General features: G+C 42.1%; 1 protein-coding gene and 1 long non-coding RNA gene across 4 annotated transcripts in view; one reads left to right on the top strand and one right to left on the bottom strand.

The window, feature by feature from the left end:
- Positions 1-15,379, top strand: part of LOC132591902 (uncharacterized) — a 48,725-nt gene extending 33,346 nt beyond the window's left edge. For 2 of the 3 annotated variants that reach the window (XR_015949334.1, XR_015949333.1), the window contains 2 exons: positions 10,195-10,333; positions 11,347-11,522. This is a non-coding gene — a long non-coding RNA (uncharacterized LOC132591902). Of the gene's footprint in view, positions 1-10,194; positions 10,334-11,346; positions 11,523-14,532 lie in introns of those variants that run through there. The other variant, XR_015949335.1, reaches the window with a different exon arrangement.
- On the bottom strand, positions 14,200-14,866 carry LOC148686277 (myc target protein 1-like). Its single transcript, XM_088667320.1, has one exon. The coding sequence runs from the start codon at positions 14,864-14,866 to the stop codon at positions 14,342-14,344; it is 525 nt and encodes a 174-aa protein (XP_088523446.1). The 3' UTR covers positions 14,200-14,341.
- Positions 15,380-17,581: the final 2,202 nt, after the last annotated feature.

The following is a 17,581-nucleotide window of genomic DNA, read 5'->3' as shown; positions in this document are numbered from 1 at the left end:
TTTTTCTTTTTTCTCTCTCTATCTTTCCTTCACTCTTTTATATACAACGAATAAGAATGATTTAAAAAGAAGGTTATGAAACATGAGATAAGATGTAATTTTATGATATCTAGATGAGATTTGGAAATAGTAAAAGTTAATTATAAACAAGGATAGTAAGAAGGGGAAGGGAAGATGCTGGAAGAAGTAAGAGGGGATATACATTGTCTTTTTTTGCATTTTGTATTTTTGTATCTCTTTTTTAAAAAAATTCTTTTTCTTTTCTTTCCCCCCTTTTTTCTCTATGAAAAATTCAATAAAAATTATTTTTTAAAGAAAAGAAAAGAAAGGAAGATCGAACTTTTTTTAAAAAAAAATCCACACAGAAAGGTACCAGATATAAACTCCTCTTGCAAATTAAAGGATATGGAACAATTAAATATGAACGGAAGTCAACACATCAGTGGCTGTTAAAATAAAGGATTAACACCAGAACTGTACTATTTGGATTAAATAAGCAGATTGGAGCAGGAACAAGGAATCAATATCTCCTAAAAAATCTGCTAAAATCAGAACATGGGAAGTCAACCAAAATGTTTAATTTGGAATCTGACAATTGGCTTTTTAAATTGAATTATGATTTGCTATTGTATTAATGTGGTCTATATTGAATTGTTATTAATGAATAATTAATTTAAAAATATTATTTTAAAACCCTCCACAATACATGGTGATGGCCATTAAGCTACATGGTTTTAAAAGGAAGCTAAATCAATTTATGGAAGATAAGGGTTATCAATTGCTGCTAGTAAATGATAACTATACTACCTCCAGAATCGGAGGCAGCATGCTGGCTGTGGCCCTCATGTTCCGCTTGTGGCCTTCCCAATGGAATCTGCTTGGCCACTCTACTTATGTTCCTTTGCTAGGTCCAAGCTACCTGAAAGACCATGCTCCCTCATATGAACCTGCTCAGGGTTTAAGATCTTGGGAGGAGGCCCTTCTCTTGTTCCCACCACCCTCAGGGATGCTTGGTAGGGATGTGGGGAGAAGGGCCTTTTTGGTGGCTGCTCCCAGGCTTTGTTCCCTAGAGGAGTTAGACTGACTCCCTTTTTCATCCTTGCAGCAGCAGGTGAAGACTTTCTTGCTCTAAGCCGCCCTGAGTCCCTGGCAGGGAAAATTTCTCTAATACCTGAGATGTCACACACAAAACAGCATAAAAGAAAGAAACAATAGCAAGTGAGCTAGGAAGGCTTACGTTGCTTGCTCCGCTGTACTTGACCAAAGCACTCCTTCTATTTGTGAACTTTTTGATACATACCTCTTTTCCCCATAACTATGTCCATCCAGGGATGGAGCTATAAGAACACTGTTGAGGGCAGCACAATTCAGCACACAGGACATTCATGAACTATGCTTTTTCTCATTGGCTTCACTTATATCCTGGAGTTAATGCATGGAGTTAATGCATGATTTCCCTGTAATGACCTTCTTCTTCCTTAATCATCTTGCAGTAAATGACGTGCCATGCTACTGAATGATAATCACCATGTCAAATGAGAATGTTCTGGTTTATTGAAGTCAATGAAGCAGAAGTAAGAAAACCAATGGAGTAAGGCTTTCAGCTCTAAAACAATAACACTGGTGTAGGGAACATTTGGCCTGCCAAATGATGCTGAACAAAAACTCCCATCAGCCCCAGCAAGCATGACCAGTGGCCTTGGATGGTGGCAGTTGTAGCTCAGCAACATCTGGCAGGGCAAAGGTTATTGACACCTGCATAAACAAAGGAATGTGAGGACAGTAACTGCACGTCATTCAATAAGTGACTTGCCTTATGAACATTCCTTATTTATTACAGCATCAGGGAAAATAAGAGGTGGGAGGGTCATTTATTCTGCTTGATAGTCCTCTATTTGAAGGACTCTCTTTTGCAAGTCCAGTTTAAAGACCAAAAAATGAGGGGACAGCAGGGGCGTTGAACTTGCTCATCAACAGCTAATACCTGGACAACACACTTGAGTAGTGACACACAGGCCACCAAGCCAGTCCCCTTCAGTGTGGTGACATGATAAGTCACATCCTACCACACTGTGGGGAGATGTCCTGTATTTCCATGTAAATAACAGTAATTCTAAATTTGCAGAGGTACTAGCAGCCACCCTAGTTAGACATTAGAACTTTTAACAGCATACATCATCATCATCATCATCATCATAATATATTTATACCCTGCCCATCTGGCTGGGTTTTCCCAGCCACTCTATAATAAAAATAATAATAATAAAAAACAACAACATCTAACATTAAAAACTTCCTAAACAGGGCTGCCTTCAGTTGTCTTCTAAAAGTCAGATAGTTGCTTATTTCCTTGACATCTTGACATCCGAAGGGAGGGCGTTCCATAGGGTGGGCGGCCACCACTACCGAGAAGGCCCTCTGCCTGGTTCCCTGTAGCTTCACTTCTCGCAGTAGCATTTCAAGACAGAGATATCAGCTATAACTTAATCCATTGCATTATATATAGCTATTCTGTTCCAAAAGAACACAAACCCTGGTTAAGTGCCAAGACTCCTGGAATTTCATGCACTTCTTGGCAGAGATTGGGGTGGCCAGCAACAATATACTCAAAGACACAATACCATACCAAAATAAAAACTTAGTTGGTCTTTAAGGTGCTGCTGGAAGGAATTTTTTTATTTTGTCAAAGACACAATAACATTGTTGAGCCATGAGCAGAATTAGAATGGAGGACAGGCTGGCGTTACACAAGGGCCTTGATGTTTTCTGGCTGCTGGTTCATATAGCATGGATTTACTAGATTTTGCATGGGCAGCTGAATGATTTATGAAATAGCTGCTGTGTCTCTGGATGGCATGCAGCGTGGGATTACAGAAAGGAAAAATAGTGTCTCCATATTAGCAAACAATTGTCTGAGAGCTTGTCAAATAAAGCAAACCAATAAATTTTACAGATCAATTCTTTTGCTAGAAATGACACTGTGAAAACAATGTAAAGTACTATAGTTGTCAAAGTTTTCTCTGTTCGGGGTTCCTTTTAATGTCACATAAAATACATTCCTGCATGCGTTTAAGGACAGTTCATTTGCTCCTGAACCAAATGGGATTTTGTTTTGTTTTTGACCAACTGAAATTTAACTATATTTACTAACTGATCAATGACCCTGTTTAAAAACTCTGTGTGTGCATGTGTGCATGTGCCATGCACATGGTGGTATGAGTTTCCCTTCAAAACTTTGGAATAATCACAAATATTGTTCGTCAGATACTGCCTCAACTCACTTTGTGCTGTTACTAAGCAGGACTGGATGAAGTGTTAGTTGGAATTATTCCTTGTATAATCATGTTTGCATCAACATCTGCACACTTCATAAAAGCAATGTACAAATTGACCCTAAGTCATCCATTTTTGAAAGAAAAAAAATGGTTGAGTTGGTTCCCTTTTTCAAATAGGTTTCAGATTTTTGCAAATAACAATGGAAGAATCAGCCTACCACCACCGAAAAGGCAAGATCCTTAAACAGCAACCAGTTGACACGTTAGTTGCAAGCTTACAAATTTTTAGTCATATCAGGGCTTGCAGTACAAAATTTGATAGCAGTTCAATTAATCAGCCATTGTGTTATCAAGTCAATGATAACTGGGGGTGTCGCGGCCTGCCTTTTCTATGAGATGCATCAGCTGTGTTAATTTTGTTTCCTTTGGACATGCTATGCCAGAGATATGTTTCCTATTCCTGTTTCTTTCATTTCTCTAGAAACTGATTTGCATCACTAGCATCTTCTAATCTCATAAAGTAATCTAAAGGCCAGGGATCTGGCATGTGTCATTACAAGTCTGAGCAGACATTTCCAGTAAATACAGTTTTCTTGTTACACTTAAAAACAGATACTGAGATGACTCAAAACATGTGGTGATTTGCTTGCGAACTTTAAAAATTTGATTTCATGAAGTAGGAGCAGTTGTCTGTGTCTGAACGGCAGTGTTGAAACTCTTTACCAATGAAAGGTCAACATTCCAACAGATAACGGCTGGAATCATTCATCTTCTTTCACAGAATGCGACTCATCACTATGAGATAGGTCACCAGGCTTCTGTTTAGGAAACAGGGAAATGTGAAAAGTGCAAACAGGCATCAGAAGATATGGATTCTGCTTGGCCCTTGCTGAAGAAACCTTGCAGCGGTGCTGTTGTAACACCAGGAAGCAGCATTCAAGCAAAATGATAAAAGCAAAGTTATAACACTCTCTATACTGTATATGCAAAATAATCTCTTTACCCTTCATATAAAAGGAAATGGAAATGGGATTTACCAAATATTGGGTTAACAATCATCGAAGTAGAATGTACATGGGCATTAGAAAACATTCCAAAAATGCTTATTGGTGTGAACCTGAAAGACAATATTAAAATGGTACTTAATTCCATACAGGATTACTAAAAAAAATGTCCAAAACATGCAGCTCTACAGTTCTATGGTTCTATACATTGTCTTGGAGCTAAAATAGAATTAAGGCAGATTTAATGCATGTTTTATGGAGCTGTAAAAAAAATTGTGCATTTCTGGACAGAAGAACTGGATTCAAGCTAAAGTTTGATTCCTAAAGGTGCTAATTTACAGGGGAGCCAATGCATGCAGGACAGACTCCCCTCATATGGTTACAATGCAAATATAAACACACAGTTTGATCTATTCCATTTTAGCAGATTGTACCCCTCAATTTCTACATTTCAGTCATGGGTACCATCCTACCAGGTTTCAGTAATGCCTATTAGATCATAGTTGCTCATCAGCAGTCAGCATTTGGATACCAGACTTGGGCACAGTGCCCATTCTATGAGGATATTTACTTCTATCCAAATTATGGTAATTATTTTAAAATTTGAATTCATATGTATAGATTAGCACATGCAAATTTTAGGCAAATCGGAGTCTTCTTCTTCTTTCTCCACGATCACTCATAGCCAAGTAAGATTGTCTTCCATAAACACAGTTTTAACAATGAGTCTGTAATTGACTGTGGAGGCCAATTCTGGATCCACACTTCCTTCCACAGTGGGGACATTGGTTTCCAGGCAGGAGTTGATCACAGTGTGGATTTGCCAAGCATGCCTTCCTCTTAGCACGTTTCTCCCTTGCATCCTGAATTTGAGTTCTTCAAAACCCATGACACCTTTGGTAATATCAGTACACTGATATTATTTCCCCTGTCTTCCCAAGTGATGTTTAAAAATTTCAGAGACACCATTGATGGATTTTTTTTGAGGAGTTGGAGATGGCGTTTTTTCACAAGTATATAGTAAGGAGCCTCCCCCCCCCCCCGTCATCCTGACCAGCACTTCACCCAGTGACAGCACGAGCAGCGAGTCAGGAGGAGGGAATGAGGAAGGGAGCGGAATGGAGAGAGGGCTCAGTGAGGTGTCTGAGCCCTGGCAACGCTATGGGGAACAGAACGTGCAGGAGGGGCTCAGAGACGCGTCAGAGCCCTGGTACTGCTCTGGTGGAGGGTCAACGGATGAAAAACAGAACACATAGTGACCCCACCACTACCCAAAAGGCTTCTTGGTTTGTGATAAGAAGCCTTTAGAACAATGTGCCCTAGCAGGAATAAATGTTCCTGCTATTGCCCCATTAAAACTGGAGGAAGTTGTCTTGCAGTTCCTCCTGTGGCTCCCAGATAACATCAGAGCAGACCATGAGTGAACTAGACCTGCAAAAATTTACAGGGGAGCCAATGCATGCAGGACAGATTCCCCTCATCAGACCATCCCACCACAATGCATTGATGACAGGAACAGTGGTGACAGAGAGGCAATGGTGGGGGACATTCTTAAGGTAAAGGTAAAGGGACCCCTGACCGTTAGGTCCAGTCACGGATGACTCTGGGGTTGTAGCACTCATCTTGCTTTACTGGCTGAAGAAGCTGGCGTTTGTCCGCAGACATGTGGTCAGCATGACTAAGCCGCTTCTGGTGAACACCGTTTTCCTTCCCGCCGGAGCAGTACCTATTTATCTACTTGCACTTTGATGTGCTTTCAAACTGCTAGGTTGGCAGGAGCAGGGACCGAGCAACGGGAGCTCACCCCGTTATGGGGATTCGAACCGTTGACCTTCTGATCAGCAAGCCCTAGGCTTTGTGGTTTAGACCACAGCACCACCCACATCCCGGGGGACATTCTTACCCCAGCACAATGAACAATCATATGAGGCAAGTATTTTTATGTATTCAGGCTTAGGCCAAGTGTCAACAGATGCCACCTCTGACATGGTACTCTGTTATATAATAGTTGAAGTGATGAAGCACCAAAGGTGGGAAACAGGCAAACTGAGTCCACACCCCCTTAACATATTTGCGCTTTTATTTTCCTTCCATTTCGCCATTATCCCTAACATGTAATTCACTCTTTTGGCAGCTGGGGTTGACATTTTCACCAATCTATCCACCATGGTCTCTTTCCTGGTCAGCCACCAAATGTTTTATCTGAAGGAGTTCCATGAGGGATTCTTACTATTGGGAGTGATCTTAACAGGACCTTTGACCCAATAAGAGGCAGACAAAACAAACTATGAGTGACCACTATGCATGATTCAGACCAGAGGTGCCAACCCCAGGGTGCTGAGGTTTTTTTGTCCCGTCCGTCCTCCCCCCAAAATTCCCTACTGTCAGGGGGTGGAGGAAGCTGAGCATGGAGCTGAGCATGGCTTCAGTGACCGGCTCCTCCTCCTCCTGCCATGGAAGGCTGCCAAGCGTGAGTGAGGAGGAGCTGCCAGCCACTGTGTTCAGCTCCACCCCTGGCTCCTCCCAAAACATCACAAGATGTCATGTGTCACGTGTGCGACATCATACACATGACTGGCCCCCTTAATCTTCGGTGCAAGTCGGCACCTCTGATTAATTATTAATTCATTATTAACTGCTAGGCTCATGGCAATTACTGAATTCCACAGCAGCTGCCATTTCTTATTTCTCTAATCTCCACAAGTCCTACAGCAGAATAGACTATTTATTATGCTCCCCTGCACTTGAGCCCTTTATTCAAAGAGTTTTTAGGGGTTTAATTTTAGTTCCTTTTTATTCTTGCTAATTGCTAAATTTATTAAAATATATTCTTTTATTTAAAAGACACACAATTGTTTTACCTAACACCAATACCTGAAAGCTAATAGCTGATATTATACCTCACATACAATTGCATATCAAAGACACATCTGTTCTACAACCAATATAAATGTAACATGCGTCAGCGACTAGCACAGATTGTACAAGAACAGGGACTGCCTCTCTTGCATTGCTTCAGAAATGTGTTAATCTGTTAGACTTGAGGAAGTCTGCATCTAAACTAAAGGCAAGTGTTACAATGCAAATATAAACACACAGTTTGATCTATTCCATTTTAGCAGATTGTACCCCTCAATTTCTACATTTCAGTCATGGGTATCATCCTACCAGGTTTCAGTAATGCCTATTAGATCATAGTTACTCATCAGCAGTCAGCATTTGGATACCAGACTTGGGCACAGTGTCCATTCTATAAGGATATTTACTTCTATCCAAATTATGGTAATTATTTTAAAATTTGAATTGATATGTATAGATTAGCACATGCAAATTTTAGGCAAATCTGAGTCTTCTTCTTCTTCTTCTTTCTCCACGATCACTCATAGCCAAGTAAGATTGTCTTCCATAAACACAGTTTTAACAATGAGTCTGTAATTGACTGTGGAGGCCAATTCTGGATCCACACTTCCTTCCACAGTGGGGACATTGGTTTCCAGGCAGGAGTTGATCACAGTGTGGATTTGCCAAGCATGCCTTCCTCTTAGAACGTTTCTCCCTTGCGTCCTGAATTTGAGTTCTTCAAAACCCACAACACCTTTGGTAAAGGCTGTTCTCCAACTGGAGTGCTCACAGGCCAGTGTTTCCCAATTGTCAGTGTTTATACTATCTTTTTTTTAGATTTGCCTTGAGACAGTCTTTAAACCTCTTTTGTTGACCACCAGCATTACACTTTCCATTTTTAAGTTCGGAATAGAGGAGTTGGTTTGGAAGATGATCATCAGGCATCCACACAACATGACCAGTCCAACGAAGTTGATATTGAAGAATCATTGCTTCAACACTGATGATCTTTGCTTCTTCCAGTACACTGATATTAGTTCCCCTGTCTTCCCAAGTGATGTGTAAAAATTTCAGAGACACCATTGATGGAATTTTTTTGAGGAGTTGGAGATGGCGTTTATAAGCGGTCCATGTTTCACAAGCATATAGTAAGTGTTAGGAGGACTCCCTATAGGGAGCCTCCCCCCCCGTCATCCTGACCAGCACTTCGCCCAGTGACAGCACGAGCAGCGAGTCAGGAGGAGGGAATGAGGAAGGGAGCGGATTGGAGAGAGGGCTCAGTGAGGTGTCTGAGCCCTGGCAACACTATGGGGAACAGAGCATGCAGGAGGGGCTCAGAGACGCGTCAGAGCCCTGGTACTGCTCTGGTCGAGGGTCAGCGGATGAAAAACAGAACACATAGTGACCCCACCACTACCCAAAAGGCTTCTTGGTTTGTGATAAGAAGCCTTTGGAGAACAATGTGCCCTAGCAGGAATAAATGTTCCTGCTATTGCCCCATTAAAACTGGAGGAAGTTGTCTTGCAGTTCCTCCTGTGGCTCTCAGATAACATCAGAGCAGACCATGAGTGAACTTGTTGTTGTTTAGTCGTTTAGTCGTGTCCGATTCTTCGTGACCCCATGGACCATAGCACGCCAGGCACTCCTGTCTTGCACTGCCTCCCGCAGTTTGGTCAAACTCATGTTCGTAGCTTCGAGAACACTGTCCAACCATCTCGTCCTCTGTCGTCCCCTTCTCCTAGTGCCCTCAATCTTTCCCAACATCAGGGTCTTTTCCAAGGATTCTTCTCTTCTCATGAGGTGGCCAAAGTATTGGAGCCTCAGCTTCAGGATCTGTCCTTCCAGTGACCACTCAGGGCTGATTTCCTTAAGAATGGGTAGGTTTGATCTTCTTGCAGTCCATGGGACTCTCAAGAGTCTCCTCCAGCACCATAATTCAAAAGCATCAATTCTTCGGCGATCAGCCTTCTTTATGGCCCAGCTCTCACTTCCATACATCACTACTGGGAAAACCATAGCTTTAACTATACGGACCTTTGTAGGCAAGGTGATGTCTCTGCTTTTTAAGATGCTTTCTAGGTTTGTCAATGCTTTTCTCCCAAGAAGCAGGCATCTTTTAATTTCGTGACTGCTGTCACCATCTGCAGTGATCAAGGAGCCCAGGAAAGTAAAATCTCTCACTGCCTCCATTTCCTCCCCTTCTATTTGCCAGGAGGTGATGGGACCAGTGGCCATGATCTTGGTTTTTTTGATGTTGAGGTTCAGACCATATTTTGCGCTCTCCTCTTTCACCCTCATTAAAAGGTTCTTTAATTCCTCCTTACTTTCTGCCATCAAGGTTGTGTCATCTGCATATCTGAGGTTGTTGATATTTCAACTAGACCTGCATATCTGAGGTTGTTGATATTTCAACTAGAGTGAACTAGACCTGCAAAAATGCTGGCCAGGATGGTGCCGAGGAGGCATGCCTTTAAGCCAATCTGTGCCATTTGCACTCAACCTTGGGTTATAAATATGGACAGGAGACAGTGTGGTTACATTTTCAGAACACCTTTCTATCAGGTCAATCAACTGATGAGAAAGGGGAGGGGTTATCTCTGTTTCCGTTGTGGTGCTGAGATTTGTCAAAAAGGCCCAAAAAGGGTTTCTGCCCAACCCAACTACATGGTGGGGATGAAAATCACTCTGATCCTGCAGGTGCGCTCTACCCTTTTAACCCGTTGCTGCCAAATTAGGTTGAGGGCCTGGCTGGGGATTCATTGAAGAAAGCTTGGCAGATCAGACACATGAGCTGTCGACTGGTCATTGATAATGTACGGTAGTGCACTGAGGACTGGATCTGAATGTGGGAAGCCATCGTGCAAACCTCACTCACAGGCAAGCTCACCAGATGACCTTGAGCATGTCACTGTCTTAGACTTAAAATGCCTTGTTTTGAGATATGAAGATTTGCCTCCCAAGGTCAAAGCCAAATGACAGACAGACTATCCTTAAGGCATATGACATTCAGAAAAATTGAAATCAAGGCTCAATCTTATTTTACTCACATCTGACTTCTCTCTCCTTTCCTACAGGTCAAATTTGCCATGGCTCTCCGGACCATTATTCTTCCTCTCCTACTAATCCTTTCTCTTTCTGATGGCTTTCCTGATGATGAGCGTGTTAAGGAATGTGGAGCTCACTATGTGGAGATGGTTAATAAACTATGCCCAGGTATGTTTTCTGTCGCCTACCACAGATAATTTGCTTATGATTGCTTTACAAAACTCAAATTTATTTTTTTGTTTCTTGTTTTATTACCTTTTATTTCTGATTAGCTTTTATTTCATGGATTAGCTTCTTATTGCATTTTGAATATGCTCTCAGTGACTTTCAGCTCTTCATGGTAAAGAAGAATTTACTTAGCTAGCAAGCTTTCAGTGGGCAGAGAATATCTGCAGAATAGTCAACCTCAAACTTTACAAAGGAAAGTTTGGGGAGCAGATAAGCTATACCCCAAACTCATTCATCAGTTATTTCAGAACAATGGTCAGGTATCAATGCATAAAAACCCCCAAGAGCTGGTCAGTTCTCATTTAAAATAAGCAAAACACTAAAATTCAAATAAAACTCACAAATGGTTACAAACAAAACTGCTTGATTCTAAAGTTGACAATCTAGGCACACTTACTTTGATGGGAGCCCCACACTGAACTCAGCTGGAGTAAACAAGTGCAGGATCAGCCCTAAATGTCACCACATTTCCAAAATATCGGCTCTTTTCACTAACCTTGCCAAGATCCCTGATTCACATAGCCTGAGCTTTGCCTAAATCCACAGGATCATGGCTCCCCTGAGTCAATCTTGTCTCACAGGAGGGGGAAAGCTACTCATGTTTACACCTGTTATGAAAGTTAACTCGATGGGTGACAGAATGGGTGAAGGATGGCATCCTGCATATGTCCGAAACCTGGCTTATTGGTCACTTGCTCTGCACACACACACACACACACACACACACACACACACCGTATGTTGACTTGTAAGGCAAGGAAAATAGGAATGATAGGATCAAGTCCTGCTAGTGGTGACTAGTAGGCTTGAGAAGGACTACTTCTCTACTTGCAGGAAGCCCCAGAGTTCTGGACAATTGTACACAAGGCTTGAAAGATGCATGTACGAGAGAGTTACTTCAGCTTTCATACAGAATGCTGTATTTTAAATATAGATCTCCCATTCTCCTGCAGGAGGTGTGAGTGGGACTGTTGGAGAAGAGTGCTGCACCACTTCCTGTACCTATAAGGAGATAAAGGAACGCTACTGTCCCTGAACAATGTCTTGGCATACTATAAAGTGGGGGAGAAAGTGGAAGGTGGAAGGGATGAAGTAGCCAGGGGAGCAGTACAGATTTGGAAGGAAGAGATACAGTGGTACCTTGGTTCTCAAACTTAATCCATTCCAGAATGGTTCTCCAACTTAATCCATCCCGGAAGTCCGTTCGACTCCTGAAACAGTTCGAAAACCAAGGCGCTGCTTCTGATTGGCTGCAGGAGCTTCCTGCACTCAATCAGAAGCCACGGAAGCTGCGTCGGACGTTCTACAGCTTAACATGTATTAAATAATAAAAATAATAGCAGCCTCTTCCCCCCTAGCAAGTCAAAAGAAAGAGAGACAGGGAGGGATAGGAACAGGTAGCTCACTTGCTATAGGGCCTTCCTGCCAAGAAGGAGAATTAATCAAGGGAATTTGCAAAAATAGCTTGTCAGTATCAATGGTGCTAAAGAGCAGAAAGAGGTCCTGCTGGGGAATTTTCTATATCGTTCTCCAAGTTCTCAACTACAGCCAGGGGCGGCTCTACGGCCAGGCTGGGTGGCGCAGGGCGCCACAGCGCCGGCCCGCCGGGGGGGGGCGCCAAGCAGCCGTGCCTGCCTGCCTGCCCGCCCGCCGTGCAGCAAACCCACCCACCCACCCGCCCGTCGCGCAGCAGCCCCCTCGCCCGCCTGCCCATTGCGCTGGAAAACGGGGCAGCGGGAGGCGGCGGTGAGATCCATCGCACCAGGGTGCCAGGGCGCCAAAGGTACTTAAGATGGCCCTGACTACAGCATAAGGAAAGAATGAGTGCTTTGTTGTAGTCAGATTTTCAAGGGTACAAATCTGGTGGCATTCAGTCAGGGGAAAACTCATTTCAGGTGTAAATTGGAATATTTTTAAAAATAACCAAAAAGATAACATAGAGCTATATTTCTGACTTCATTTAAATCCCAACATTTCCAACATGCTGATAAAAAAGAGAGATTTGTCTAGTCTTTAAATATACCGTACTTTTCCGTGTATAAGACAGGGTTGTTGTTTTTTACTAAAAAAATAATGTTAAAAAGGGGGGGTAGTCTTATACATGGAGGCAATCTCCCCCCCCCCATTTTCTTAATTTGAGTCCCCCCAAAATAGGGGGCATCTTATACACAGCGGCGTGCTATAAACAGAAAAATACAGTATACCATCAAGCAACTGACCAAAAACCACAGGATTCATATTTCAGCTTCCCTGAGCTGAGCATACAAAACATTCCTTTGTGCATCCTGTGTGAATTATAGCAGGGAAACACAGTACATAATGCAGTCTCATAAATTCCCTGTGAAAACTAATGCTACACATGGGATATTACCTTATATAAGCTATATACAGATCATTTGCAACATTTCCAGAAGTAAATACTAAAAAAACAAAAACAAAACCCCATTTATTTAAAGAGCTTTTCCATTATCATCGAAAACACAGACTGAACAAATTAGCTATGCATTCTGGAGGAAATCTTACTCTCTTCTGAACAGCAATCGTATTGATCTCAGCAGGGAATGCAAACAGAATTAAAGGCTCAGGGATTTTTCATTGCAGTGACATATTTCTAGGAACACAAATAATATCAGTGGCAGTATCATAGACAATAAGGTCAACCCAAGGCATGATTATTGCCAAACTGAAAACTTTGACAGTCTGCAAGCATTGGATTGCATTGAAACCAGCTCAGAATCTAACATTATGTGATTTGATGGCAACATCCCAATAAAAGCAGCAACACTCATCACAGTGAAAGAGGAAGCAGGACTGACGTATATGTACTTCTCCTTTGCACAACTCTTTTATTTCATACTTAGGAGGCTTATAGGAGGGATTGGCTAAGGAATCCCCTCATCTTGGGTTTAACATTGACATCCTTACATGCATTTTTTTTAGCTTTAGGGCAGTGGTTTTCATCCCCCACCCCCATGGATCACTTGGAAATTGTTGAGACTCTGGGCAGGCCACTTAATTATATTTTCCTGCCTGTTGTCGCAAATGTAATGTGCTGTACAATGTTTGATTGTGTTTTGATTGTTTCTTTTATTTCTGATCATTGCATTTTACTATGTTACATTTTGCATTCCATAGAAATTGGATAGAACTCAAATTGGAAGGGTTCTTCAGAGACATGCCACAGACTACCTGAATGAAGCTCGCAGACCACAGTTTGGGAACCCCTACTCTAGGAGATTTTTCTTATATCTACCCTGACGTTTAGCCTCTGAATTCAATGAGGCTTACTCCTAGGAAAGCATGTGCAAGCTAGCAGCCTTCATCAGACAATGGTTCCAACTAGAAAGATCTTAAAACATAAATTGGGGATCTTAGCCCACAGAAATATAAAACAAATTCTAAGCGATTTACATCTGTTTTTAAAAAATCATGTAGATCTTGTAATCACATGGCACTATGGCCAACTGATGAACAAGTAGTAGGATTTATTTATTTTGCATATCAAAATGCCCAGAGGAAAATGCTTTGACCAAGAAAAGAAAAGAAACCCTAAATAAAAACAGCAATTTCATCACTGTGTTTAAGGTTAATTGGAGACTATCTACAAAGAAAACTATTTTTACATTCTGTGTCTCCAGAAATGAGTCAATGTGATAGACTAGATGAAGTCTGCATCTAAACTAAAGGCAATGGTTACAATGCAAATATAAACACACAATGATGCTGTAGACCATTGTGAATACTAGCACAAGAGAGGTATTTGTCGCTGAAAGAGACATCAGGGTTTCACTCCAGCAAATGCCTATCATAGAGGGACACAGAACTATCACTTGGGTCTCAGCACTGCAGGTCCTTGCAATGGTAGACTTCATAGGTGTCTTCATAGAGCCCACAGAAAATCATACAACTGAGTTTCTTTCTATATACATACATCCCCAAGAATTGGAGTCAAGAGTCTGGGAACGCCTTTATGATAGAGTCGTAAGCAGGAGGTGGTGTTTGTGTTGAGTTGGAGACACGAAGACTATTATTGGACCAGTGGAACTCTGGACGAGATAGGCTGTTGGTGGTGGTCCCAGTAAGGGTGGTGGTGGTGGTGGCTGGTACCAAAGTAATCACCTGACTTTCCATTTCTACAGGAAGCGGGGGGCTCTGCAAGAAGGGATGAAACGTTGAGGCTCGGAAACTTGATTTCCTTGGGAAGGAGTTGGCCTGCTCCAAGGAAGCTTGCCTTTGGAAGGTCAGGCTGGCCAAGCTGAGGTTACTGCGGCGTTCACAGCTGCTGTTGCGATAAAATCCTGGCCTGCTGGCAGAAGATCCACGAGAAGCTCTGGGACGCCGGCTGGAGGATGATTTGCTCCACTGGGAAATATGGGCACTGGCTCTGCGACTAGACAGGCAAGCCAGCATAGCCCAGATTATGCCTCCGATCACAAGTCCAATGACCATAGAAACAGAAAATGCTATTATCATATGATCTAAAACAAAAGAAGTAAAATGGGGTGAATATTTCACAGAATCATATAATTGTAGCGTTGGAACGGACCCTGAGGGCCATCTATTCCAACGAAAAAAATACAATTCTCATATACAATGCAATCCTATGCATGTTGACTGAGCCGTAAGCCCTAAATCAAATGCACTTTTGAAGTGTGTTCAGGATTGCTGACTGAGATAGACCAAACAGAGTACAAGATTTATCATACTGCAATCTTGCATAGCTTTAGTGGTCAGTTTTCACATTAATTAAGAAAATAAGGTCAGTCAGTGTTCACAAACTTCTGTATTCATAATCTATATTATTTTGAATGTATCTCTGTCCTTAAACAAGTAGAAAATTTGCCTTCATTTGTTTTGTAAAGGCTAATCTTTTATTTAAAGCAATTTTAAAAATGCTTTGTGGCTTTTTCTGCAATCAAGTGGTAAATATATTGTATGAAATACATAAAATATGAAATAAATAAAAATTAGTCCTCCCTTTGAGAATGTGTCCAATTGCACAGTGGCATTTCCACACATCAAGTTTGTATTCCGTAAGAAAGTAGATTGTTCTGCTGAACAAGCCCTTCAGTTAGAAGAACAATATTGCCATTTAAAACATGCCTTCAATTAACAGTTGAGGTAAATAAATTTTGCCTTTGATGTGAAGAATTTCTAGGAAAGCTAAATCATGTGAATAAGTGTGGCAAAAATTATCAGGAGTGGGATTTCACACATCTCTAGATCAGGTGGCAGAGAGTAAGCTAGCCATCTGTTGCAGAAAATAAAACCAAAATAATATTGTCATATCTTTTAACAACAACAACAACAAAAAGTTGTGTCCCAGACTCTGCAATTTTTCCTTAGAATGATAAATATATCTCTATAGTGTAAGTATATTGCCCTCTGCTGGAAAACTACATAAATGAATATATCAGTTTCACAGCCCAACACCCCTCCCCACCCCTGCCAATCCACACATCCATTAAAAAGAGAATAAGAAAGAGAGAGAAAATTACCAGAAGTTTAACACATTTTGTAGGATTTTGAACCCTTACATGACCACTTTTATATAACAATTCATTTCACAAGGTTTCCTTGTGTAAGTAGCTACAAAAACTGTTGAAACCAAATTGGCAATTTATGACTCTGACTGTAAATTTGTCTTTGGTTCTTCTGGATATATTTGAATTTCCACTCATTTCTTTTTCATATCTAGGCTTGGATGTGTATGTGTTGATATATTTCTTCAGAAATATTTGGGCAGTTCAGTTTACACCTGTTGTAGGAAGGTGATACGTATTATTTCCAAAATATACTTCCCCATAGTAATCCACCACAATCATTACTACCAAATGTCAACTTTGCACCAGGGAAAGTCTTTGTGACTGGTTTCTTTCCTGTGCCTTTCAGCAACAGCTTGATATTAGGCAATGCTAATTGTTGCCATTAAAAACTTGCCCCGTGATTCCCGCACACCACGCTACTCTCAGAGCCACAAAAACTGGTTGGCCAGATAAGTGCTGCCTGTTTTGGGTCCACAGTTAATGGCAATGCTCCAATCATTTCAACTCCCATGGGGAAGTTTCAGGAGGTACTCTCTCCTTCTTCTTCTTATGCTGCTGCAGCAGCTCTGTAACATGGCAAGCTACGTACATTCCCCCATCCTAAAAAAGTATTAAAGGTACAAGAAACTGAGTATTATGTATTTTGCTGCTCTGCTGTGGTGTTAGGCACAGAACGACACGTTAGGTCCCAGGACATTGTCTAAGCAGGGGCAGAGGAAGGGGGGAGCGGTGGGTACAGGCCGCCCCGGGTGTCACCATTGAGGGAGGTGACAAAATGCCAGGCAGCACTCACTGCGGGGCCTGCAGCACACCCGAGCCACATGTCTCTTCTGGGAGAGACACGGTGGCTTCAGCGTGCGCAGGCTCTGCGCTGCCCAAACAGTCCACCCGCTGCCTCCCCTCCAGCTGTAGGGCAACTGAGTGGGAGGAGGCAGGCAGGCAGGCTCTGGAGACTGCAATGCACCCTGCTCCTATGGGCGGCTTACCCTGTTCGTGGGCCTACCGCTGGGTCTAAGGGCTCATGCAACCACGCTGCTGAAGCTAAGCAGGCCAAGGTCTGACAATTCAGGGAAATGTCTGAGACCCTGGATTCCTCAGGCTGTTTATTAAATGAGCAAGCTTATTTTAGAGTTGCTCGCTTGCCTGCTTACAGTTAAGTGCAGGTGCAGAATGGTAATCTTGTTTCCTGAACTTGCTTTTCCCCTTGCCTTCCTCCTGTAATTCCTGGGTTGGAATACACTACAGCTAGCCCAGTGCATTCTGGGAATATGGTCTGGATCAGCCATAAACATGGGATCCCTCTTTCCCCGCTGCATACGAAATCACAAGCATAATTGAATATTCACAGCACTTGAAAACACTTCTACCACAACTGTACAAGAAAAAAACACATTGAGCCCCATGATGGAAGAAGATTAAGAGGGCAACCAAAATGGTCAAAGGCCTGGAAACGATGCCTTATGGGGAATGGCTTAGGAAGCTGGGTATGTTTAGCCTGGAGAAGAGAAGGTTAAGGGGTGATATGATAGCCATGTTCAAATATATGAAAGGATGTCATATGGAGGAGGGAGAAATATTGTTTTCTGCTGCTCCAGAGAAGCGGACACGGAGCAATGGATTCAAACTTCAAGAAAGAAGATTC

The sequence above is a fragment of the Zootoca vivipara genome, chromosome 3, assembly GCF_965207765.1.
Source record: "Zootoca vivipara chromosome 3, rZooViv2.hap1.1, whole genome shotgun sequence".
NCBI classification, from domain to species: domain Eukaryota; kingdom Metazoa; phylum Chordata; class Lepidosauria; order Squamata; family Lacertidae; genus Zootoca; species Zootoca vivipara.
Note: the sequence above shows the minus strand (reverse complement) of the source record. Positions and strands in the feature narration are given on the sequence as shown.

Bases quoted from the DNA above. Each gene is read 5' to 3' on its own strand.
- LOC148686277 (XM_088667320.1), bottom strand. From the start codon at position 14,866: ATGATAATAGCATTTTCTGTTTCTATGGTCATTGGACTTGTGATCGGA.